Raw genomic sequence first — 27908 nt, 5'->3', positions numbered from 1 at the left:
AGTAGTCTTTGGTATATATCCAAAGTCTGTTGATTTATTAAAAAGGAAAAAACACTGACCCTGGGAGTGAGGAGAAGTAGATTCTTTCTGCTGTTAATTACTTTTATAAACGTAAGTAAATCACTTAACTTCTGAGCCTCAATTTTCTCATCTATAAAATCAAGAAGTTAGATTACTCCAATGTTTTCAAACTGTCTTTCACAATCCCCTGAGATTCTATGAAGCAGAAGAGATTCTGGGGAGGAAGAAAAAATGTCAGAAAGGAATACATATCAAGAATTTTCAGCTTAAAATGAACAACCTTCATTTATATTCTTAGTATTTAAAATGAAAATCTATTCTGTATCTTTAAATCAATGGCTGATCATGGATAATTGGGCAAAGTCAGGGGAAAAAAAAACCCATATAATAAAAATAAGAGCAAAGTGTAAATAGTCGTCAAGTCTGATGACGAAACATTCACACATGTCATTTTGAATCCCTATCTCAGATACAGAAGAAACACAAATATAATCCACTAGGATAAAGATTGTAACTGAGCCTGTGATTTCACTGATGTGGGAAACTCCCTCTCCTTATATAGATATGATTTCAGAATGGCTACAGAGTTAAATAGTTTGCCCTGGTTGGGGGAGGGGGAGGAGTGTCACATAACCAGTATTAGTCATATGCAGGACTTGAACTTAAGTCATCCTCACTTCAGGGTCAACTTACTATCCACCATGTCTTGTCTTTCTTTAATTCATGTTTACTTCTGGTAGTCCTAAGGTACCCTATGTAATTTGTAAGATAACTTTTTAAACTGGTTCTGTCATTCTGGTAGAATTATATAGACATTTATAAATTAAACACGTAATTGTAGAAAGAAAAAACTCACATTTTAAAAATGAAACTACAAAGAGCAACAATTCCCTAAGAATGCTGGCTAACATCTTAGTAGGATGGGGAAAATTGAATCTGTTGTGAAGCATCTTAGAAAAGTATTATATTTAATATTTTTTTCCATTTGTACTCCCCATATTAAATAGCTACATTCTTCTAAGTAAGAAGTGATATACCTCAAATACAAATTTTAAAAAAAATCCTTGAATTTTTTGGTGCCATTTGTTCCATTTTGAAAAAATAATTGCTGAGTTCTTATAGAGATTTTTACTAAAGTGGTTTTTTATTTGTTTGTTTGTTTGTTTTTTTACCTGAAAGACTCAAAACTTCAAAGCAGTTGAAAGAATCGCCTAACCAGTGATTGATTCGTCAAAAACACTTAAAGTTTGTTTTTTTGTTTTGTATTTTTGTATAGACATCTAATTGGTAGATACTGTATGTAAATATCATGGAACCTTAGAGAAAAATAAACATTTCAGATTTGGGACTGTCTCTGTTCTATAGCAGCAGTGTTGAGATACTCTTTTCATTTACCCTGAAGTTGTTTGCAGTCTTTTGCAAATCAACTTATTGTTAAACTTCATTAATTTAATGTAATTGATTTTTTAAAATCTGTTTTAAATTGAATCACTTACATTTTGCTGCTATTTCTATAAGATTGCCTCCATTAAAATGGTTGTTGCTTACAAGTTGATAAGTTAAAAGTTTGTTCATATTATAATCAAGACTTAATTGAAAGTGCTTTCCCATATTTATCTTATTCTAATAACATTCCTATGAAATAAAGAAAGACAAGGATAATGTTGGTTTTCAGAATGGGAAATTGAAGGCCAGAAAGATTGTGACTTCATTTTTTAAGCATTTATTTTAATTAATCCTACTGATGCTTATTTTTACACTGATGTCATTTCCCAGTAATCTTCTTTCCCCAAAGAACACTCTCCTTTTTAAAAAAATACAGTTAAGCCAAATAAGCAGTCAAATTGATTGTATGTAATAGCCTAGTTCTCGTTGAAGGGGTGGGGTTGTCTCCCTGATCAGTTATTTGGGTCAGAATTGGACAACTAATTATATTAAGTTCTGAAATTTTCAGTGTTTTCTTTTACATTATCATTTATTATTATTCCCCAAGTTCAGCTACTTCATTTTGCATTAGTTCAAAAAAGTTTTCCCAGGTTTCTATGAAATCTTTATTTGTATCATTGGTCACAATGCATTAATGTTCCATTACAGTCTTATATTGTAATTTAAATAGTAATTTCTCCAAGATGTTGACTTTCTGGGATCACACATGATGATTCAGGAATAGTATTTTTTTAATATCAGCTCCATGAAATCCTCACTTGATCCTTCTTTTCTTACTATCATCCTACATCACTTCTGCCCTCTGCATCAAATTCTTAAAAAGACCATCTGCAATAGGTGCTTAAATTTTCCTCTCCTCTTCTTTTTATCTCCTTATAATTAAGCTTGCAATCTTATTATTCCACTGAAACTGCTCTCTCCAAAGTTACCAATAAGCGTTTACTTACCATGAATTAGTTACCACTTAGTTCCAGTGGCCTTTTCTCAGTTCTTGTTTTCCTTGACCTTTCCACAGCCTTTGAGACTGTTGATCACCTTTTCCTTAAAACTCTTTTCTCTCTAGGATTTTGGGATACCAATTACCTGATTCTCTTACCTATCTGACCACTCCTCGGTCTCTCCTAGATTCTCATCCAGATCACATTCCCACTACCCCTAGCATCCTTCTCTCTAGAGTGCTTCCTTTGGTGATTTCATCACTTCCCATGGTTTTAATAACTATCTCTGTGGTAAGGATTCCCAAGTCTACCTGTGTGCTCCACCTTCTCTGCTAAATTCTAGCCTCTGGTCCCCAATTGCTTTTCAGACCTCTCAGACTGTATGTCCTTTAAACAACTGAAATCCCTACCTTAAAACTTCCCCCCTTTCTGCCCTCCCTGTTACTTTAAAAAACAACACCATTTTCTCAGTCCCTCATGCTTGCAGCCTAGGGATTATCATTACTATCTCTCACTTCCCCCTCCCCACCACCCAACCCAACCTGATGTCGAGGGCTGTTGGCTTAACTTTTGCTACATTTCTTACATCTGCTCCCAGTTTTCTTCTGACACTGCTGCCGGTATCACGTAGTTCTTCATTATCTCACAACTGGAATATTTCACAGCCTGATGGTAGGTCAGCCTACCCTAAGTGTCTCCTCATTTCTATTCATCTTCCCAGCCATTAAAGGGATTGCCTAAAGCTCATGTCCAACCATGTCACTCTCCTAGGCAATAAACTCTAGTAACTTCTTGTTTCATGAAGTAAATAAAATATGTTCTGTTTGACCTTCAAAGCCTTTCATACCAGTCTTCATACATATACATATTTTACGTTTCTTGAAGTTACTTCACTTTTAAATGTATGTACCATGTTTTAAACACAATCATTTAGACCTTTATTTTTTCAGAATAATTTTCAGATACATCAGAATTATAATGTTTTAATTTTAAAATTTAGACAAAACACATTTTATGAAATTATTAAACAGGCAGAATCTCATCATTTCCTCAAATTAATTCCAAATATGTGGCAAGATATTTCTGGCACACTTTTTAAAGCTAGCAGATGTCATCATAACTATATATTTAAGTTGTTTTGTTGGAAACAAAAAACTTATCATTCTGGATTTTTAACATTGATATTAATAATCTCAATCTATTTATTGTATATCCCTTCCTTTTAAGAAGTGTTTTCAAGATTCAAAATCATACTTTGTTTATTAATAAGATCCTCCTAGAATTTAACCCTTAATTCTTTTGGATAAAGTAAATATTTTCTACATCTGTCATAAAATTAGGACTTACACGTACAATTTTATTAAAAAGGTTGCATGAATATATTCTCTCATCTACTTTATAATACATTATAATTTTAACAATCAAAATATTTTATAATATTGGGTTTTAGCACCTACAAAGATTAAAGTTAATTTTTTTCTCCACACAAGTGATAGTTTAAAAACCTTTTTTAAAAGTAATTTTTATTTACCCTTCTTATGGCACAAGATTTAACTTAGCCCACATCTTAGACATTGCTGCCTCCCAGAGTATGAAATGAGAACTACAGTAATAAGTAAGCAGGGCAGTTTATAAGATATTTTTATTTATTTTTTAAGGAGAGTCTGATTGTTCTGTTCTGTAATTAAATAACAAACCTAAGTTTCTCCTCTGTTTGGGGCACCAGGCTAGGAAATTCAGGGGTTACTAAGAAAGCTTTATGTGTTTGAGATTTCTGGTCTGATGAATGACCAATTTTGCAATCTCTCCAGGATAAAACATCCCATTGCATCTCCTGAGAGAGGCACAGAGAAAGTGACATTAACACCTAATGCTTTGGGTGTTTTATAGGTAGATAGAAAACAAAACTACATGCAGATATATTCAGTGCTCAGACCACTTTGATAGTCTCTCTTTTGATCCCCACAATTTCTTGATCACCTTTTTACAGGAAACTGGGATTCATGGCTACCAGCTAAGTTAGTTAATGGGTGCCAGGAGCCCAGCTCTGGGCCCAGGTATTGTGGATAAAGGAGAAGTGAACTCCTTAAGAGGACACAGATCTATGAAGGATAGAAATTCATGTTTATCCCCCTAATCCTAGAATCATATGGTCCAAGTTTAGTAGCTGTTTTGTGAGAGCTAAAGTCACAGAACAGCAGCATTACCTTGGGCAAGTCACTTAGCTTTTTTCATCCTCAGTTATTTCATTTCTGAAGTGAGGCTAATACTAATACCAACTTCCCAGATAATTGTGAGGATCTAAAGAGGTAGCACATGGAGAGCACAACGTTTAAAGACTATAAATGTTAGCTATTGTTATTTGTATTATCATTACTTGAGATTTTAAAGGGGCTGGAGGGAAGGATGGAATTTGGGAATGAAAAAAAAGAATGTTTTAAAATGGGAATAGAATCAATACTTACTTCATAAAACAGTATAGCAAGAAATTTGATTGGGCTTTAGAGGAAGGATGTTTAGATAGAGAATAGAAGCCAATGCTTGAAAGCTGGAGTCGGGCTAAATTATGTAAAAACTTGAATGCCAGTTTGAGGAGTCTGGACTTAATTCCATAGCTTTTTGAGGAAGAATATGACATGACTAAAATTACACTTCAGAACAATTGATTTTTCAGATATCTGCATGTTGGACAGATTAGGAGAAAAAGAGACCACAAGCTAAAATGCTAATTTGGAGGCTAATTGCTGTTGTCTATTTGAGAAATAGTGGCATTCGAGACTTGAGTGCTAGCAGTAGAAGTAGAAAGGAATTATAATGAAATTATATCTCTCACTAATTTAAAATAAGCCTTTCTTGGTATCTGGATTTAAAATTAATTGGGCTAATTATTCTTATTTTTTTAAAGTTGGAACAAAGTGTAATATATTTAGAAAGCATAAGATTAGAAGTTAGAAAGCTTATTCCTTATATTGTATGAACTCAGATCATTTAATCTTTCTGGGCCTCAGATTTCCTATCTGTGAAATAAGAAAATAGACTAGATGATCTCTGGACATTCTTTTAAACTCTAAATCTTATAACACATTTATATTTTCATTTCATTTGTATGCATTATAACTTGTAATGCATAAATTTTACATTATATTTTGCCTTCATGTGCCCTGTGTTCTTTGTACCCCAAATATATCCCATCAGAATTTTCTAACCTGATTTTATAAGATTTAAATTAAAATGGTCTTATTTAGTAATTGAATGATATATGTTTAGCTCAGATTAGTTTAGGAACCTAGGGTACCAGTCCTTATAGGAATCTCAATTATTTTTTTAAATTTTTTTTTCTGAGACAATTTGGGTTAAGTGACTTGCCCAGGGTCACACAGCTAGAAAGTGTTAAGTGTCTGAGACCAGATTTGAACTCAGGTCCTCTTAAATTCAGGGCTGGTGCTCTATCCACTGCACCACCTCACTGCTCCAAATCTCATTTATTTCTTGACAGATACTTCTATTCAGAAAACTTTGGGAAAATATAACATCTAATTCTTTATTAGTGGAGACTTTATGAAACAGTTACTCATTTATTCTTTATCAGTAATGTAAGTGCAATAAAGAAAAATGTGATTGAAGAGATTCACGATTATTTGTTTTAAGTTTCCAGACAAATGACAATAATTAGGGTTCATTGGGAAAACAAACCAGAAGAAATGAGATAGTCTGTCAATTTAGATTTATCAGTTGCAGAGATTTTTAAATTTACATTAGAGACAGTGTTACAATTCTAGCCTCATCAGTTCAAAACATGAGATAAGAGTATAGTTTCAAGTACCCTGTACGCATTCTCCCACCCTGTTTAAAAAAAAAAAAAAAAAAAAAAAAAAAAAAGTGGGGGAAATTTTTCCAAACTAGCAATTCCTTGGGAGAAAAAGTCTTAGATTTGACTCTGAGCTATGTTAGACTAGTTTTAAACAGCAACTCTAATGCACAAAATAGTATGAATAATATGAGGAAGAAATAAAACACATGTTATACTTATCCATGGGAACAGCCTCTGTCCTGAGGCCTCATTGGTAGACTCATAGCAAATTTCACATGATTTTCCTCTGTCAGGCAAATTCTTCTAAGGTTTTTATTATGTATCCTCCTGTCATTAAGAATGAATCACATTCCAGCTTTTAAATATTAGCTGCACAACATTCAAGGGTGTAATAGCAACAGTTCATGTTTATAGTTTCTGAAGCACTTCCCTCATAACAACCCTGTTAAGGAAACAGTAAAATTATAATTATCCCTATTTTGCAGATGAGGTTATGTCACTTTGCTAACTGTTATGAAGCCTGTAAATAGTAAAGCTGGAACTCAAATGTTGGACTTCTCAAGTTCAGTACTATCCTGTGCTTGTTTATTGCTTGGTTATGTTTATCTTTCTCTCTACTTGGTTGTGTTTATCTTTCTCTCTAACGAAGTTACATTTAATCTCTTTAGAGGTAAATAATTTCAGTTATTTGTTCTGGTGTTTTGTGGTGAGCTGCAGGTCTATTATTTTCTTAAACAGTAAAATTGTGCATTAAATTATCAAAAATCACTTGCTACAACTATATTCTCTTTGTACTCTTTATTTCAGAGTAAAGACATGCCATTAGTATAGACTGATTTTTTAAAAACTAGATATGCTTTAAATTCATAAAAAAGACAATTCTGGCATCTGACTCTCATTTAAATGTGTGCATAATGTTAGTTGGGGCATTTGAGATTTGATTTGCTTATTTTTGTGTGCTCTGCCCTATTTGTGCAGAGAGAAAAAAAGGAACAAAGGAGAAAGGGAGGGAAGGAGTAGGGAGGGAGAAAAGAAGGAAGGAAGGGAGAGAGGGAAGCAGGCAATGAATTTATTTTATTGGTGCTAGCTGGGCCCTGGTTTGCAGATCTACATCAAATACAGTCCCATGTGCATTTAGATTCCAAAGAAAATCATCCACACACAATAGGAAAATAACAAGGAAAAGTTGGGATTTACAAGCATTCTCCATAGAAGACATTGTTAAAGAGTTTTTAATGAATTTGGATTTTTGTTCTTCCTTTATTGGACCAGTGACATTGGTTTCTTAGAAGGTTTTGCATTGTATGAAGGACTTAGTACCTTTTTTGAAAAGGAACAGACTTATAGAAAAGAAGCAAAAATCTTCCTAGAGTCTTAAGGTTTTTGCCTTTAAGAAATACATTTCTGAAGATTCCCACTATAGATGCTTAAAAGGTTACATAAGAAATAGTATATATATTTTTTTTTTTAATAAAGGTCAACTCATTCTGATAGTCGAAACTGCCAGTGTTATCTTTTTTCTTCACTTTAATAGGATTGGAAAGTTGGGAAGTTGGGATTAGATGCAAACCTTCCATGTAAGTGTTGTTGTAAATAGAAATATTAACTTGAGGACTTCTGATACTTTCTTTTGGCAATATCTATGATTCATGAGTCCTGCAATTTCTTAGACTACAAAACAAAAGTATATACTCTAGTGGTAGTGATTGAACTATAAATTGCCATCTGAATAAAGTTTTGAGAGAAAAATTTAAGGAAATTATCACCACAAATATTAAGAACAAAAATGTTCATGCAAGGAAAAAAAATTGTTATATCAGCACAGATGTTAGTCATATATCAATTTACTCATTAGTTGAGCTATTCTTGGGTCCACATGTACAGTAGTAAATCAAAATTTTAAGGTAACCAGTACTAAGAAACAACTTAATTTTTTGGAGTGTCTTCCTCTCCTGCTAGAAGTTGTAGCAGAAGTGAGTATATTTTGTAGTAGTATTAGGGAAACAACATAGAGAAATGAAAAAAGTACTAGACTTGAAATAGCATGGTCTGAGTTCAGATCTTCTCCTTGAGGCCAGCTTTGTGACCCTGGGGCAAGTCTGAACCTATAACATGGGAATAATACCAGTATCTACCTCACAAGGTGGTTGTGAAGAATATATAAGATAATATGTGTAAAGTGCTTAGAAAACCTTAAAGGGCTATATAAATGTCAGTCAGCTACTGTTATTGTTGTGAGTTGACATGTGTTAATTTACTTCTATTCCACAGCTATAAAGCAAATACAGACACATGCTCACATATACACTTATTGCTTACAACAGTATTTTAGCAATAGGAAAAATCACATTTATGCTGTGCTATCTGCTTTCTAGAGCCCCCATGCCGGAGTGATTAAAATTGAATCCTGCTTTCTAGAGCCCCCACTGTGGAGTGATTGAAATAAATATACCTTCTTAGTGAAGAAGTATGAGGTGGGACTCCTGAGAATTGTGGGAAAAATAGAGTCCATTTATTACAAGGTCTTTTCCCTTTTTATACCCTCATACCCTTATATAACAAAAACAGCATTGGGCATGCACCAAGTATATACTACGCACCCCCATGAACAACTTGCTATTGCATGTAGACGACTCTTTGACACTTTGGTATCATTCTGCTTCAATTACAACACAGGATGCCACCGCCCCCTGACTTCTCAGGAAGGCCAAGAGCTCTTAGGGGAGATGGGGAGTTGAACTAGACATTGTCAGCATATTCCCTCTGGGCTGAAGGGTCTTATGCCTCACCCAGAGTCCCCCCGCTAGTTGTGGCCCTCTACAGATACCCAGCCATTTATAAAGTCAAATCAACAAACATTTAAGTACCTACTATGTCTCAGACACTATGCTAAGGACTAAAAATACAAAGAAAAGCAAAGAATAATTTGTGCTTTCAAAAATCTCATAATATAATTAAGGAGACAGCTTGAAAATAATTAGGCACAAACAAAATATAGACAACATAAATTCTAAATAATCAATAGAAAGAAGGCCCTGATGGTAAGGGCAATTAAGAATGGTTTCTTGTCCAAGGTAGAATTTTTACTGGACCCAAAAGATCCAGAAAAATTCCGGAAGCAGAGAAGAGGAAGAAGTAGATTCCAGGATAGCCAGTAGAAATTCCCCGAGTCTGGACATAGAGTGTCTTGTGGGAAAAACAGCAATGACTGTGTCATGAATCACAGAGTCCATGGAGGGGAGAAGAAGGTTTGGAAGAGATCAGACTTTAAAATCCAGAGGATTTTTTATTTAATCATGGTGGTGATAGAGGATGGCATTAGAATTTATTGGAGAGTGTAATAACATGGATAGACTTCTCTTTTAAAAGATCAGTTTGATAGCTGAGTGGAGCATGACCCGGAGTGAAATGAGACTCATAGCAAGGTATTGTAGTAGTCCAGGAGAAAGATGATAAAAGCCTGAAATGTGGGTGAGAGTAGTGCCAGGAGAGAGAAGAAGCCTTATGTAATTGATGCTACAGAAGTAATGTCAGCGTGCCTTGACATCAGATGGCATATGGGAAGCCCACAAAGGGAGAAGGGAAAGGAAGAAGGAGATACTAGTGAGAAAGAATGAGGAGTTGAAGGTGACAACTAGATTGCTGAAGTTGGCTAGAAAAAATGGTGGTACCCTCAACAGTATTATAAATCCTATTTCAAATGAAACAGTAATGAGAAGAATATAAATAGGCCATGTAGCATAGTGAATAGAAGGTCAGTCTTGAAACTAGGAAGATATGGATTCAAGTTCTATCTCTGAGACCTACTGACTGTGATCTCAGGCAAATCATTTAACCTCTCAATGCTTAAGGCAACAATCTGTGACTATAAATTACTGAAGGATCTGATGTACATTGATAGGATTTTCCTCATGTGACAGTTTTCTAGACCAGTAAAATCAGAGATCTATTCCCTATCCCTGCCTATCTCTGTCCTCAAGGAGCTTACATTGTAATAGGGCAGGACTACATCTGTTTGTCTTTGTCATAACTGGGGAAGAGCATGTAGCTTTGAAAAGAGATAATGAATTTCAGAGAGATCTGGAGAGACTTAACTTGAACTGATGATGAGTGAAATGAGCAGAACCAGATCATTGTACACGGTAATACCAAAACTATATGATGATCAATTCTGATGGGTGTGATTCTCTTCAATATTGAGATGATTCAAACCAGTTCCACTTGTTCAGTGATAAAGAGAATCATCTACACTCAGAGAGAGAACCGTGGGAACAGTGTGTGGACCACAACATAGCATTCTCACTCTTTCTGTTATTGTTTGCTTGCATTTTGTTTTCTTTCCCAGTTTTCTTTCCTTCCTTCTTGATCTGATTTTTCTTGTGCAGCAAGATAACTGTATAAATATGTATACATATATTGGCTTTAACATATTTAACTTGTATTGGACTACCTGACATCTAGGGGAAGAGATGGGGGAAAGAAGGGGATAATTTGGAACAGAAGGCTTTAAAACGGTCAGAGTTGAAAATTTACCCATGCATAAGCTTTGTAAATAAAAAGTGTAGAGGGCAGCAGAACTCTGAAAAAGTATACTTGAAGCAAAGATGCTTACAGTAGGGTATTTACTCAGTGTGATTGAGATAATGATTCTCTAGTTTACATGTACTTAGTACTTAGTGTGATATGGTGATGTAATGGTTCTACAGTTGGCACTTACTCTGTGTGCTGTAGTGTTGTAATTATACTAAGATATTTAAAGGCTGAGAGGACTGGAGACAGAGTGTATGCTCAATCTAGATCTCAGACTCACAGACTGCAGACTCCATATTCTATCCCTGACTATCCTCGTAGTGACTCTCCTGCTGAGACCAAGGCCTGTCAAGAGGTCCTCCAGAAAGCTAGCCTAGACATTACAAAAAAGCTTTAATTAAAAAAAAAAAAAAAAAAAAAGAAAGAAAAAAAAAGAAAAAGGAAAGAAAAGAGATAGTGAGTAGAGCCATAAGATGCCATTTAATTAACACTTTTCTGAAGCAATGAGAGTGTAGATTTGGTTACTGTTCACAGTACAAGGGAAGGCTATTCGTATGGATTCTTGATAGATTTAGGTGGGCTTGGGGTAAGTACAGGACAGCAAAACACAGAAGAGAAACTAGAGATTTGGTTGGAAAGATCAGCAGCTTCAGGGTGGCAGAGCAGGTAGAAAAGATTAAATCTTTCCTGAGGCTACCGTCAATAATTTATTTGAAAAATTTTCCTAATTTAGTGTTTCTGTATTAGGGTTAGGGTTTCTTTTTTTTTATTTATTATTTTTTTAATTTATTTTATAATTATAACTTTTTTTTTTTTTTTGACACATATGCATGGGTAATTTTTTACAACATTATCCCTTGCACTTACTTCTGTTCAGATTTTTTCCCTTCCTCCCCCAACCCCCTCCCCCCAGATGGCAGGTAGTCTTATACATGTTAAATATATTACAATATATTCTAGATACAATATATGTGTGTAGAACCGAATTTCTTGTTGCACAGGAACAATTGGATTCAGAAGGTAAAAATAACAGTTTACATTCATTTCCCAGTGTTCCTTTTCTGGATGTAGCTGATTCTGTCCATCATTAATCAATTGGAATTGGATTAGCTCTTCTCTATGTTGAAGATATCCACTTCCATCAGCATACATCCTCGTACAGTATCATTGTTGAAGTGTATAATGATCTTCTGGTTCTGCTCGTTTCACTCAGCATCAGTTGATGTAAGTCTCTCCAAGCCTCTCTGTATTTCTCCTGTTGGTCATTTCTTACAGAACAATAATATTCCATAACATTCATATACCATAATTTACCCAACCATTCTCCAATTGATGGACATCCATTCATCTTCCAGTTTCTAGCCACTATGAAAAGGGCTGCCACAAACATTTTGGCACATACAGGTCCCTTTCCCTTCTTTAATATTTCCTTGGGGTATAAGTCCAGTAGTAGCACTGCTGGGTCAAAGGGTATGCACATTTTGATAACTTTTTGGGCATAATTCCAGATTTCTCTCCAGAATTGATGGATTCTTTCACAACTCCACCAACAATGCATCAGTGTCCCACTTTTCCCACAGCCCATCCAACATTCATCGTTATTTGTTCCTGTCATCTTAGCCAATCTGACAGGTGTGTAGTGGTATCTCAGAGTTGTCTTAATTTGCATTTCTCTGATCAATAGTGATTTGGAACACTTTCATATGAGTGGGAATAGTTTTAATTTCATCATCTGAAAATTGTCTGTTCATATCCTTTGACCATTTATCAATTGGAGAATGGCTTGATTTCTTATAAATTAAAGTCAATTCTCTGTATATTTTGGAGATGAGGCCTTTATCAGAACCTTTAACTGTAAAAATGTTTTCCCAATTTGTTACTTCCCTTCTAATCTTGTTTGCATTAATTTTGTTTGTGCAGAAACTTTTTAATTTGGTGTAATCAAAATGTTCTATTTTGTGATCAATAATGGTTCTAGTTCTCCCTTGGACACAAACCCCTTCCTCCTCCACAAGTCTGAGAGGTAAACCATCCCATGTTCCTCCAATTTATTTATGATTTTGTTCTTTATGCCTAAATCTTGGACCCATTTTGATCTAATCTTAGTATGTGGTGTTAAATGTGGGTCCATGCCTAGTTTCTGCCATACTAATTTCCAGTTTTCCCAGCAGTTTTTGTCAAATAATGAATTCTTATCCCAAAATTTGGGATCTTTGGGTTTGTCAAACACTAGATTGCTATTTTTATTCACTGTCTTGCCCTGTGAACCTAACCTATGCCACTGATCAACTAGTCTATTTCTTAGCCAATACCAAATGGTTTTGGTGACTGTTGCTTTATAATACAGTTCTAGATCAGGTACAGCTAGACCACCTTCACTTAATTTTTTTTTTCATTACTTCCCTTGAAATTCTCGACCTTTTGTTGTTCCATATGAATTCTGTTGTTATTTTTTCTAGGTTATTAAAATAGTTTCTTGGAAGTCTGATTGGTATAGCACTAAATAAATAGATTAGTTTAGGGAGTGTTGTCATCTTAATTATATTCACTCGGCCTATCCAAGAGCACTGAATGTCTTTCCAATTATTTAAATCTGACTTTATTTTTGTGGCAAGTGTTTTGTAATTTTGCTCATATAATTCCTGACTCTCCTTTGGTAGATATATTCCCAAATATTTTATACTATTGACCGTTATTTTGAATGGAATTTCTCTTTGTATCTCTTGCTGTTGGATTGTGTTGGTAATATATAAAAATGCTGAGGATTTATGTGGATTTATTTTGTATCCTGCAACTTTGCTAAAATTCTGAATTATTTCTAATAGCTTTTTAGCAGAGTCTTTGGGGTTCTCTAAGTATACCATCATGTCATCTGCGAAAAGTGATAATTTGATTTCCTCATTTCCTACTCTAATTCCTTGAATCTCTTTCTCGGCTCTTATTGCCAAAGCTAGAGTTTCTAGTACTATATTGAAAAGTAATGGTTTAGAAATAATTCAGAATTTTAGCAAAGTCGCAGGATACAAAATAAATCCACATAAATCCTCAGGATTTTTATACATTACCAACACAATCCAACAGCAAGAGATACAAAGAGAAATTCCATTCAAAATAACAGTCGATAGTATCAAATATTTGGGAATATATCTACCAAAGGAGAGTCAGGAATTATATGAGCAAAATTACAAAACACTTGCCACAAAAATAAAGTCAGATTTAAATAATTGGAAAGACATTCAGTGTTCTTGGATAGGCCGAGCGAATATAATAAAGATGACAATACTCCCCAAACTAATCTATTTATTTAGTGCTATACCAATCAGACTCCAAGAAACTTATTTTAATGACCTAGAAAAAATAACAACAAAATTCATATGGAAGAATAAAAGGTCGAGAATTGCAAGGGAACTAATGAAAAAAAAAGTCAGAGGAAGGTGGTCTAAGTGTACCTGATTTAAAGCTATATTATAAAGCAACAGTCACCAAAACCATTTGGTATTGGCTAAGAAATAGACTAGTTGATCAGTGGCATAGGTTAGGTTTACAGGGCAAGATAGTGAATAAAAATAGCAATCTAATCTTTGACAAACCCAAAGATCCCAAATTTTGGGATAAGAATTCATTATTTGACAAAAACTGCTGGGAAAACTGGAAATTAGTATGGCAGAAACTAGGCATGGACCCACATTTAACACCACATACTAAGATTAGATCAAAATGGGTCCAAGATTTAGGCATAAAGAACGAAATCATAAATAAATTGGAGGAACATGGGATGGTTTACCTCTCAGACTTGTGGAGGAGGAAGGAGTTTGTGTCTAAGGGAGAACTAGAGACCATTATTGATCACAAAATAGAACATTTTGATTACACCAAATTAAAAAGTTTCTGCACAAACAAAACTAATGCAAACAAGATTAGAAGGGAAGTAACAAATTGGAAAAACATTTTTACAGTTAAAGGTTCTGATAAAGGCCTCATCTCCAAAATATACAGAGAATTGACTTTAATTTATAAGAAATCAAGCCATTCTCCAATTGATAAATGGTCAAAGGATATGAACAGACAATTTTCAGATGATGAAATTAAAACTATTTCCACTCATATGAAAGAGTGTTCCAAATCACTATTGATCAGAGAAATGCAAATTAAGACAACTCTGAGGTATCATTACACACCTGTCAGATTGGCTAAGATGACAGGAACTAATAACGATGAATGTTGGAGGGGCTGTGGGAAAACTGGGACACTGATGCATTGTTGGTGGCGTTGTGAAAGAATCCAACCATTCTGGAGAGCAATCTGGAATTATGCCCAAAAAGTTATCAAAATGTGCATACCCTTTGACCCAGCCATACTACTACTGGGCTTATACCCCAAGGAACTACTAGAGAAGGGAAAGGGACCTGTATGTGCCAAAATGTTTGTGGCAGCCCTTTTCATAGTGGCTAGAAGCTGGAAGATGAATGGATGTCCATCAATTGGAGAATGGTTGGGTAAACTATGGTATATGAATGTTATGGAATATTATTGTTCTATAAGAAATGACCAACAGGAGAAATACAGAGAGGCTTGGAGAGACTTACATCAACTGATGCTGAGTGAAACGAGCAGAACCAGAAGATCATTATACACTTCAACAATGATACTGTACGAGGATGTATGCTGATGGAAGTGGATTTCTTCAACATAGAGAAGAGCTAATCCAATTCCAATTGATTAATGATGGACAGAACCAGCTACATCCAGAAAAGGAACACTGGGAAATGAATGTAAACTGTTATTTTTACCTTCTGAATCCAATTCTTCCTGTGCAACAAAAAATTCGGTTCTACACACATATATTGTATCTAAATTATGCTGTAATATATTTAACATATATAAGACTGCTTGCCATCTGGGGGAGGGGGTTGGGGGAGGAAGGGAAAAAATCTGAATAGAAGTAAGTGCAAGGGATAATGTTGTAAAAAATTACCCATGCATATGTACTGTCAAAAAATGTTATAATTATAAAATAAAATTAAAAATTTAAAAAAAAAAAAAAAGAAAAGTAATGGTGATAGTGGGCAACCTTGTTTCACTCCTGATCTTATAGGGAAAGGTTCTAGTTTATCGCCATTACATATGATGTTTACTGAAGGTTTTAAATATATATATGCTCCTTATTATTTTAAGGAATAGTCCATTTATTCCTATACTGTCAAGCGTTTTTAGTAGGAATGGATGTTGGATTTTGTCAAATGCTTTTTCTGCATCTATTGACATGATCATATCATTTTTATTAATTTGATTATTAATATGGTCAATTATACTAATAGTTTTCCTAATATTAAACCAGCCATGCATTCCTGGTATAAATCCCACTTGGTCATAGTGTCTAGACTGAAATAGACTGAAAATAGACTGAAGTCTATTTGCTAATATCTTATTTAAGATTTTAGCATCAATATTCATTAAGGAAATTGGTCTATAGTTTTCTTTCTCAGTTTTCGATCTACCTGGTTTAGGTATCAGTACCATGTCTGTGTCATAGAAGGAATTCGGTAGGACTCCTTCAATCCCTATTTTTTCAAATAGCATTGGAGTTAGTTGTTCTTTAAATGTTTGGTAGAATTCACATGTAAATCCATCTGGTCCTGGGGACTTTTTCTTAGGAAGTTGGTTAATTGCTTGTTCTGTTTCTTTTTGTGAAATGGGACTATATTTAGACTACTTACTTCTTCCTCTGTTAATCTGGGCAAGCTATATTTTTGAAGGTATTCTTCCATTTCATTTAAGTTATCGAATTTATCAGGATAAAGTTGAGCAAAGTAGCTCCTAACTATTGTTAATTTCCTCTTCATTAGTGGTGAGTTCACCCTTTTTCATTTTCAAGACTAACAGTTTGCTTTTTCTCTTTCCTTTTTTTAATCAGGTTTACTAAGGGTTTGTCTATTTTGTTGGTTTTTTCATAGAACCAACTCTTAGTTTTATTAAATAATTCAATAGTTTTTTTACTTTCAATTTTATTAATCTCACCTTTTATTTTTTGAATTTCAAGTTTTGTGTTTGTCTGGGGGTTTTTAATTTGTTCCTTTTCTAGCAATTATGGTTGTAAGCCCAATTCGTTGGCCCTCTCTTTCTCTATTTTATGCAAGTAGGCCTGTAGAGATATAAAACTTCCCCTTATTACTGCTTTGGCTGTATCCCACACATTTTGGTATGATGTCTCATTATTGTCATTTTCTTGGGTGAAGTTATTAATTATGTCTATGATTTGCTGTTTTACCCAATCATTCTTTAGTATAAGATTATTTAGTTTCCAATTAGTTTTTGGTCTATTTTCCCCTGGCTTTTTATTAAATGTAATTTTCATTGCATTGTGGTCTGAAAAGGATGCATTTACTATTTCTGCCTTACTGCATTTAATTTTGAGGTTTTTATGCCCTAGTATGTGATCAATTTTTGTATAGGTTCCATGAACTGCTGAGAAGAAAGTATACTCCTTTCTGTCTCCATTTAGCGTTCGCCAAAGATCTATCATATCAAACTTTTCTAATATTCTATTTACCTCTTTGACTTCTTTCTTATTTATTTTGTGGTTTGATTTATCTAATTCTGAGTGCAAGGTTGAGATCTCCCACTATTATAGTTTTGCTCTTGCAGCTCTCTTAATTTCTCGTTTAAGAATTTAGATGCTGTACCACTTGGTGCATATATGTTTAATATTGATACTGTTTCATTATTGATGCTGTCCTTTAGCAGGATATAATGCCCTTCCTTATCTCTTTTAATTAGATCAATTTTTGTTTTTTGCTTGATCTGAGATGAGGATGGCTACTCCTGCTTTTTTGGTTTTGCCTGAAGCATAATAGATTCTGCTCCACCCTTTTACTTCTAGTTTGAATGTCTCACCCTGTTTCAGGTGTGTTTCCTGTAAACAACATATAGTAGGATTCTGACTTTTAATCCAGTCTGCTAACTGTTTCCTCTTTATGAGGCAGTTTGCCCCATTCACATTTGTGGTTAGAAGGACTAATTCTGTATTGCTTGCCATCCTATTAATCCCTGCTTATCTTTTCCCCTTTCCTTCCCTCTTAACCCCCTACCCAGTATTAAACTTGTGAACACCACTTGCTTTTCACAGCCCTCTCTTTTTAGGATCCCTCCCCCACCTTAAAGTTCCTCCCCTCATTTTACCCCTTTTCCTCAAAATTTCTGTATTCCTTTCCCCTTAGCTTATTCCTCCCCTTTCACTTTTCAATGAAGTGGAAGAAGTTTCACCATAAATCGAATATGTCTATTGATACACACTATGTTCATCTCCCTCCCTTCTTTCTCTCAGATATAATAGGTTACCTTTGCCTCTTCATGTGATGTAGTACCACCACTTTACACTTTTTTATGATATAATTTCCTTTCCACCTCTAGTTTCTAAGACAAATTGTACATATGTTCTTTACATATTTTTTTGGTAGAAGTATAGTTCTCAAGATTTCCTTTTACCTTTTTAGAAATCTCTTGAGTTCTGTATTTGAAGATCAAACCTTTTATGTAGGTCTGGTTTTTTTCATCAAAAATAGATGGAATTCATTTTTTTCGTTAAATGTCCATCTTCTTCCCTGGAAAACGATGCTCATTCTTGCTGGGTAAGTTATTCTTGGCTGCATACCAAGTTCCTTAGCCTTTCGGAATATCATGTTCCAGGCCCTTCCTTCTTTTAATGTGGACGCTGCTAGATCCTGGGTTATCCTTATTGTGGCTCTTCCATATCTGAATTGCTTTTTTCTAGCAGCTTCCAATATCTTTTCCTTTGTCTGATGGTTCTTGAACTTGGCCACTATATTTCTTGGCGTTTTGATTTTAGGGTCCCTTTCAGTAGGTGAAAAAATTCAATGTCTATTTTACCCTCTGTTTCCAGAACGTCTGGGCAGTTCTCTTTGATAATTTCCTCAAAAATGGTGTCCTGGATCTGTTTTCCAGGTCTGTTGTCTTTCTAATAAGGTACTTGACATTCTTTTCAATTGTTTCATTTCTCTGGTTTTGCTTGACTACCTCTTGGTTTCTCCTTGAGTCTACTTGTTCCAGTCTAATTTTCAATGATGTATTTTCTTCACTCACTTTTTTTATATCTCTTTGTAATTGTCCAATTGAGTTTTTATCTTCTATGGAATTTTTTTTTCCATTTTATCCATTTTATTTTTTAGAGAGCTGTTTTCTTTTTCCAGCTCACTAATCCTGTTTTCCTTGGAGTTGTTTACCTTTTCCAGCTCACTAATCTTGTTTCTCAATGATTTGATTTCTTTATCCACTCTGTCTTTGAATGCATGGGATGACTTCTCCAGGCTCTCTTGCCAAGGGGTTAGTCTGTTTCTGAAAAGATCATGGCTTCTTTGCAGAGTTGAAGTGGGGCAGCTGAAAAAATTCCCATAACTTATTGGTAATTATTTAATCATCTAGAATCCTAAGAATGGAAAGTTGAGAGGCCGTAAGCAACAAACAGGTAAATACTTGGAGCACCAAAAATTTGTGTATCAGGACAGAGGGAAAATTGACTAAGTCTCTTAATATCTCAAGTTTCCATAATTTCAACAGTATGGTAGATAGTCCTTCTACAAAGCAAATTACAGCCCCTCTGTATTTTATCATGGCCTACCTGAGTTACTGTGACCAAAAAAAAAAAAAAAAAAAAAGTGATGTTGTGGTAGTAATGGACCTTTCTTCTGGCAATCAGGTAAAAGACATGTTGTCTTTCTCTTTCTACCCCTCTCCCTCCTTGTCCTCCTCCCTCTGCCTCTGCCTCTGCCTCTGCCTCTGCCTCTGCCTCTGCCTCTGCTTCTTTCCCCCTCATCCACACATCTCCCTGTAGATCCATACTTAAGAACTTTTCTACTTTATTAGGCATAGCCTTCAAGAATCCAGGTGTCAATTCTTTCCCACAGTGAGGCATCAGAAAAGATCATACAAACACTATCTGGCAATTTTGCTTTGTTGCTCACTGTGTTTACCAGTTGTGTGAATGATTCTTACCTGTGTTTCAATGATATTTGTTTTCTTGTATTATGGCTGGGGGTGGTTCATTTAACTCGTGTTATATAGCAACTGTTCAATTAATAGTTTGATCTTGCCATAAACAAGTTTTATAGGTTTGGTGTCTACACCCTCTGATTTATATAGTCATAAACAACAAGGTATTTGTTACTAGTAAAGATTGAAAAGATTTTTTTGCATACCCCAAGCATAATGATAAAGAAATTTTAGCATTCTTCTTGGAATGCCTTGAGTTTGAGCTAATAAAGTAAAGCTGATGCTTTTCACTTGGCATTTTAGTAATTTCTTTTTCCCTTTCCTATCACAGCAATATCCGATGTTTTAAGATTGACCAGCCTTCAGCTGGGGATGCTTCAGGAGCCCCAGCTGTATGGAGCCATGGCTACACTGAAGCCTCAGGTGTAAAGAATAAGTAAGTGGATAACTTTGGAACAACAGGTGATTCCTGCTTTCTTCTCAGAGTCCAAGTGAGAAAGAAGAACCCAGTGCTTGCTTTTTTCATACAGAATTTAGTGGAGGATATTTTTTCTCCCCAGAGTAAGACAGGGCCATGACTTATATTTGAACAATAAGCTAAGCCTTCACTGGAGGCACCTCATTCCCTTTTCCTTATTAGAGAACTTACAAGGTTTAGAGAATGTTTAGAGAAGACCCAAGTGCTAGAAAAGCATTTCTGTTGCTTTGAAAAGCCCCTGCCCACCAAGCAAAGCATGTAGACCACTAAAAGAAGAGTGGCCTTGATTGTCCCAAAGTCCCTTACATTGTTGATCAGTCAATAGTTTTGTGGGGCTGTTTTGTTGTTTTTACTTCCCATCTGAATTTCTGACGTATTTGCTTTTTATTTTTAACCAGTTTTCCCCTTTTTGGGTCACGATATTAATTTTCTTTAGAATACCAGAAAAATTCCTGTGACATGACGTTTGTTGTTTTGCTCATTTCTGACCTTTGATATTTTATGGGAATATGGGGTGAAAAAATATTATTAGTAGATTTATTATTACATAATAAAGAAAAGGTTTTAAAACCCTCAAGAAGAAAGTAAGAATCACTTTTTTATCCTCCAGTTTGAATACTCTCAATAAAGAAAACTGGTGGATTAAGCAGAGGCTCTTTGAATCATTCCTATCATGCCAACTGCTTTTTCTTGGTACAGTAAGCAGAAGCAACTCAACTGATCTTTCTCTTGTTCTCCCTAAGGGTTCAGTGTGATGGTGTTATATCTTCAGTAGCTAAAGACTGTGTCCCACCTACTGTTTTATTTTACATCTTATTGACAATGGAGACACAGCTGAACCTGGGAAAGTTTACCCACTTTCCACCTGAAGTATAGCTATTGCATAATTTCTGTGTATTTTACATTTAATTTCATTGTAATGAGAACAATTAAATATTTAGTAGTAGACAGGATTCTATTTTTAAGAATTGTCACTTGTTTGATTAAAAAACCTAACTTTATTTTGTTCATTTAAGTAAGTATTTATTAAGTGACTATTGTATGAATACGCACATGTAGAAAGGATGAATTGAACTTGCAATACTATCTGAAATGTAAGAAAGTAAAAAAAATACATTTTCATATAGTCATCCATATTGATTAGGACTGAAGAGCTTGGACTACTAGATACAAACTTTTCCTTGAAAAGTATTTCTCCAGAATATATTGTTGCACTTGAAGTTGTTTCTACTCTGACTCCCCATTCTCTGTCTCCCAAAAAGAGACATTAAATGAAAAAAGACATTTTAGTTGCTCTTTCCCATTGGGTGCTGTGTAACTTTGGATGAAATACTGCTTTTTCAGATGAATGAAAAAAGCACTATGCTTATTATATGTAAAGAATAGAAGATACAGATAATCCCTGTTTTTAGGGAGCTTACATTTTAAAAAAAGAAACACATAAAGGAGATATCAGGTACATATCAAGTGTAGAGATGCATGCAGTACTTGTTAGGGTGCTTCACAAAGATTCAGCTTAATTAATAAATAATTAAAATTAAGGAAAGACATGCTCAAAGATGAATGAAGTTACTAATTGTAGGAACATTCCAGAACTCCATATATGTGTACCTTCTCACACCATCCTTCTTAATGGTTTCCACTTTTCAGAGTACAAAAATCAGGAGAGAAAGGGGAAAGAGGGAGACAGTCTATAAATCAAAGGATAAAATATTCTGATTACTTCTCCGTAGTACAATAGTTCTGGCATAAGATAGAATTTTTCAAACTAGTTAGATACTAGTTCTAAACTGATTTAAGATCATTAAGTTTGTCTCCTATACGTAAAATCTCAGTGAATGAGGCAACAGATGACTGCATAACCTCTAATGTCATCTGAACCACCATGGTTTTCATAGAAAACATGTGCGAAGTGCTTATCAGATCCAGGCCTGGCTATAGACATTCTACTTCTGACTGAAGTAATAGAAAAGAAATTTAGCCATGCTTTGACTCAGTATCCAGTGCTGGAGAGGGAAAAGAGAAAAAGAAAAAAGGAAGGAGTGTGGGGAGAAAGATTTTTCATCTTTATGACCATCTTTATGATGCTATAACAATAATAATATATTATTATTATACTTATATTATTATATTCATCAAGAATTAACCCTTAATATTTGGTCCTTCTTTAACCCTTTTTTCTCACTTTCTTAGATTATGTGTTGCAGCCCTGTCAGCAAATAATTTCTGTGACAACCGGGAGGCTCTATATGGAGTCTTTGATGGAGACCGGAATGTAGAAGTGCCATATCTTCTGCAGTGCACAATGAGTGACATTCTGGCAGAAGAACTACAGAAAACAAAAAATGAAGAGGAGTATATGGTCAACACTTTCATTGTCATGCAAAGGTGAATCTCAGAGCTTTCCAGCAGTCTGTGATAGCCATAATTTAACTAGTCATTAATCCACGAGGATTTATTCAACATTAACTGTATGCCAGATAATTTGTGGAAGCATACAAAGACAGAAAGAAGTGAAGCAGTCACTGCCCTCAAAGACCTTACATTCTGATGGGAGTGTTCTAATGGGGTTTCTTTAGGAAATCTTCTGCCTTTGTGCTTGTCTAGCAAAAAAAAGAAAAAAAAAAAGATATATTTGCATTCCTTTGATGTATACATTAATGTTAGGGCATATATTCACTCTCAGAGAGCCTCACATATGGCTATCCAACCTTGGCCTTTAAAACTTCCAACTTAATTTTAGGTTTATTACCCTTTTAATGTACTCACTCTGTAGCTAAGTGAATAATACTCTTGGGGACTTGAGTCTACCTGAAACTAAGCCCTAGGTACCCATGATCTCCAGCCTTGCTAAAGAATGGACATGAAACTGCAGAAATGATAGAACATTTTGGCCTTCCTCTAGACCTTCCTGAGTTGGGAATCTGTATTTAAAGAATTAATGTCTCTGTTCTATCGTGTCCATTTTATGAAATTTAATCCACCATTGAGGGATGATGCAACTTGTGCTCATAAATTTTCAAAGTTGAGACAGTAATATTTTAGACCGAAGGATTATGTTTCTTCTAGACCAGTTTCGTTTTTGTTAACAGGAGGAAATAGAGTTCCTAATGGCCTGTTAGATCATTCCCAGAAGCAAATGTGTTTAACCCTATGTAGACATAATATTGGTTGTGCTTTGGGAGGTATGAAATACTATTCCCACTAGTATGCACCAGGAGCATCTGACTGTCTAATTAAAACAGAAGGCAGGGTGGGAGAGAAAAATCCTGATCACTTCTTCCCAGCATTTTGTCAAGAAAAATATATTAGGGAGGGCGCTGTGTGTGTGTGTGTGTGTGTGTGTGTGTGTGTGTGTATGAATACAGACACATACACACACTTTTTTTTTAGTTCACAGATTTCAGGTTTAGAATGTCTTATCCTAAAAGAAGCAGTTGTGGATACTTACCAACTGTCTCTAGAGCCCGACAAAATACAAAGTCATTATAGTGAGAAAAGTCACTTCTAGTTTGAGAACTAGGGATTTCCCATTCAAATATTTGATTATTCCTTTGTCACTTTGATGCCTTAGGTGGGTTGTAAAAGGATTGTATTTATGAGTAAATTCTATACTGCTCATACTTACAAGATGGGGCCAGAAGAAAAGGAAGAGGCAGGGCAGCTAGGTGGCGCAGTGGACAGAGCACCAGTTCTGAAGTCATGAGGACCCGAGTTCAAATCTGACCTCAGACACTTAACACTTCCTAGCTGTGTGACCTTGGGCAAGTCACTTAACCCCAGTTGCCTCAGCAAAAAAAAAGGAAAGGAAAGGAAAAGACATATTCATGTTAAAAAGGCAACAGGAACAATGAAGCTTTTCTTATATCTTCTTTCCGACCCCCTAGCCCTCTCCCTGAACCTCCACCTTTACTCCAAGAAGTTGGTACCAGATCCTAATGAGGATAGGAAAGTACATACTGAGTTGCTCATAGTTGGAATCAGACTCCCTGGGGACTGATTTGTAGGGGCTTTTTAAAGGCCTCTTTGGAACTAAGATGGTGGGATGTGTTATTCCCCCATACCCTGCATTTTCCAGGTTCTGGTTGTATAGCCTCCTATTGACCATTGACCACTAGAGTGTGAAGCACAACTGCTAAGAGACATACCTACCATCTTTCCCCTCTCCCCCCAGTGGTAGCCTCCTATGTTGGAAGCAAGCAAAAAAGCAGTGTTATCCTGTAAGTAGCTATGAATCATGAGAAAACTCCATTATTCTTGGGGAGGGAAGCTTTTCTCTGATTTTATATATATATATATATATATATATATATATATATATATGTATGTATATATGTAAAATATTGAGGAAGCTTTTCTCTGATTTTTTTATATATATATATATATCTATATATATATCTATATATATATCTATATATATATATATATATATATATATGTAAAATATTGAGGGATACCAACACATAGAAGAAAGGTTTAGAAGGGTTTCTCCCCACCAGAGGTTATGGTTCACTTGGTTTGCTATCCTAATGCTTTTCACCATTCTCATCCCTTCACTTCATCCTTCTGATGAGAAGGAAAATCTTTATTTCCTTGAAGGGTAGGCTAGAGCCCTATTTATTCTGGCAGGGTCTGTGAACCTTATCTAAAGAGTAGTAGTCACAGGCAATCTAGAGCTCTAGGACCTTAATTCCAGACTTGTTTCCTCTTCCATTTGTCCCTCATTTTTTCTCATTTCTTAATGGAACATGCCACGATAAGATTTGAAATTTTGAGAAGAATTGTAAATTCTTTAGTCATAGGATTCTAGTGCATAAAATGACTTTGAAAGCCTTGAATTTCATTCCTAACTCTCCCACAAATTAAGCCAAGGCAAATGATTTAATTTTACAATCTCCATTTGTGAACTGATTGTGTTTCTATTGCCCATAAAGGGATAATATGAGCATAAATAATATAATGAGGGATAACTTAGCTAATGGTGCTTATTCTAGTTCTGAGATGCTTGTCAGAAGTTGCAGATGCAGCTGGTGTCTTAGAGTCTGTGGATTAGTAACCACTAATAAAAGATTAATACAGAAGTCCTAGAATAAGCAATACCAGTTTACAAAAGATCCTTTGTGCATGGCAGAAAAGTGGATTGCCCAGGTCTGTAAGGCAGATAACCAACACACACACTTTGAAAGACAGAAAAAAAAGAATGGATTTTAAAGTGTTAATATATTTATATATTTATCTACTTATAGGTTTATAATAACTTTAGGAGTTGGCTCTTCAGCTTACCAATTTTAGACCCAGAGAATGGAGACTAAAAGAACAAGTTAGTAGTTGTCTTGAAAATGTGGTGACTAAAGAGTGTATTATTTATGTAGCCAACTGTGTGTAGGAGCACAAGGACTCCTTTATTCCATTTGATTCCCATGGCTTTTAAAGGTAAAGTGACCCTTCCCACCAGTTGTTTTGAGATTCCCTTTGGTATAAATAAGTGTGTAATACGTCAAATTCCACACTGTCTTCCTCTGTAAAGTTTAATAGCCATGTTTTGATGAAAAGAGCCTGAATTATATTCTAATGAATTCTGCCAGACTTTTTTTGCCTTCAGCCTTGTGCTCAATTGTGCAGCCTCTCTATTGAAATGAATGAAACAAATGCATGATGCTTTGTCTTTCTCTCCCTCAAATTCTAGGAAACTTGGAACTGCTGGGCAAAAACTTGGAGGCTCTGCTGTCCTGTGTCATATAAAGCATGATCCTGTGGACCCAGGAGGATATTTCACCTTGACCTCTGCTAATGTGGGAAAATGCCAAACAGTTCTGTGCCGGAATGGGAAACCTTTGCCTCTGTCAAAATCTTATATCATGAGCTGTGAAGAGGAATTGAAGAGAATCAAGCAGCATAAAGCCATTATCACTGAAGTGAGTACATGGTACCCCTGTGAAGCAGGAGAGGAGAGATATCTAAGACTCACTGCTCTTTGCCAAAAAACCTGCTCTGCCAACATTTAGCCATAGTCTTTCATTTGGGATAGCAGACTTGAAACTCTGGATTAAAGTCAAAATCCTGAACCCAAGTGGCATTTATCAGATTATTTTCAGAATGGCTCAGAGATGTTTTTAGGGCATTAATAAGTCCTTGATCTCGATTTGTAAAATGGGGATAATGATGGCATCTATCTCATGAGTTGTTAAGAAGCAGCTTGGTAATACAGTAGATAGAACATTGGACTTGGGAGTCAGAAAGGCCTGAATTCAAATCCTGCCAAACACTTAGTGATGAGGATTAAATGATGAGGAGTAAATTGTGGTCTAAACCGAGATGGGTCAGTTCCTTTTCTCTCTCTCCTTCCTTCCCCAATGGCGGGTTCGGCAGCAAAGGAATTTGCTACTTAATGCTGTATGGAAACATAGTCTTTATTGACTAGAATGGAAACACCAGAGAGCCGGTGGGCAAAATGGCTGCATGGTACAAGGCCCATTTTTGCAAACAGTAGATTTTTGAGTTCTCTCTTTTATACCAGAGCACAATCATTCAGCCTGAGAGTGATGTAAATAAGATAAGGATTCTCTTGTTATCTTTTAGGGACAGACAGAAGTCTCTTCCCAAAAAGGAATTTCCTGATGCCATTTGGTCTATCTGAGCAGATTAGAATGGGGGCTGTAAAACCCCAGCCAGCTCAGATAGCCCAAACTAGTTTGACCAGATCTTGTATCCAAGGTCCAAGTCCCAAAGGAAGTTGGAGATCAAAAAAGGAATACCAAAGGGCTACCGCCCTCAACACTTAGTAGCTGTGTGACTCTGGACAAGTCATTGAAGCTTTGTTTTGTCTCAATTTCCTCATTTGTAAAGTGAAGCTAACAACAGGGTTATTGTAAGGATCAAATAATATTTGTAAAGTTCTTTGTAAGCTTTCAAATATTTATTTTAAATGCTTATTTCTATTTGTACTTGTTATTAAGACAAAATGAAACTTTGAACAAACTCTTCTCATTATTATCTTTTTCAGTGACATAGAGAGAAACTGGTAGCTTAGAAAATCTAGATAGTAATGCCACCAGTTATATCTAAGCTCTTAATTGTTTACTATTTCTTTGCTTTAGGTTTGGTTGCTTCAAGCCTAATTAATGAGGTCATACTGTAGCCTGAGGAGATTTTTCAGCCCTAAATGGTTTTTCTTGCCTGTTCATAAAATTATGCTGAAGCTTCAATGTAATTATGCTCTTGGGTCTCCAGCATAGGTGTGAAAGATTTGAAACATTTGCTTTTTAATTATGTCATTAGGGGCAGCCAAGTGGTGCAGTAGATAGAGCACCAGGCTCAAATGTGGCCTCAGACACTTAATACTTCCTAGCTGTGTAACCCTAGGCAAGTCACTTAACCCCAGTTGCCTCAGGGGAAAAAAACATTATATCATTAGTTAAAATCCTTTAGCTGAATTCATAACAGAACTGTCTTCTAAATTCCACCCTGTATTATATTGTTTTCAAGTTCTAATATAAGGGTAATTTTTTCTTATCCTTTCTGTGATGAAAACAGAAAGGTGGATATTATAAGCGGTTTTGTGATGTTAAGCTGCTGATAACAAGTAAAGAATTTAAGCAAATAGACTTTGAAATTGAATTTTTCTTGCTTTAAAAACTCTAAAGAAATTCTTTCTTGATTCTTTAAAAGAATTCCTTTC

General features: G+C 35.2%; 1 protein-coding gene across 1 annotated transcript in view; it reads left to right on the top strand.

Annotated features, from left to right (window-relative positions):
* PHLPP1 (PH domain and leucine rich repeat protein phosphatase 1) overlaps positions 1-27908 on the top strand; it is a 279201-nt gene that overhangs the window by 244910 nt on the left and 6383 nt on the right. Inside the window, exons 14-16 of the mRNA XM_074279031.1 lie at positions 20084-20188; positions 22424-22618; positions 25917-26145. Of these exons, the coding sequence (XP_074135132.1) occupies positions 20084-20188; positions 22424-22618; positions 25917-26145 (529 nt within the window). The remainder of the gene's footprint in view (positions 1-20083; positions 20189-22423; positions 22619-25916; positions 26146-27908) is intronic.

The sequence above is a fragment of the Sminthopsis crassicaudata genome, chromosome 1, assembly GCF_048593235.1.
Source record: "Sminthopsis crassicaudata isolate SCR6 chromosome 1, ASM4859323v1, whole genome shotgun sequence".
In the NCBI taxonomy this organism is placed as follows: Eukaryota; Metazoa; Chordata; class Mammalia; order Dasyuromorphia; family Dasyuridae; genus Sminthopsis; species Sminthopsis crassicaudata.
This window is presented reverse-complemented; position numbering and strand designations above follow the sequence as displayed.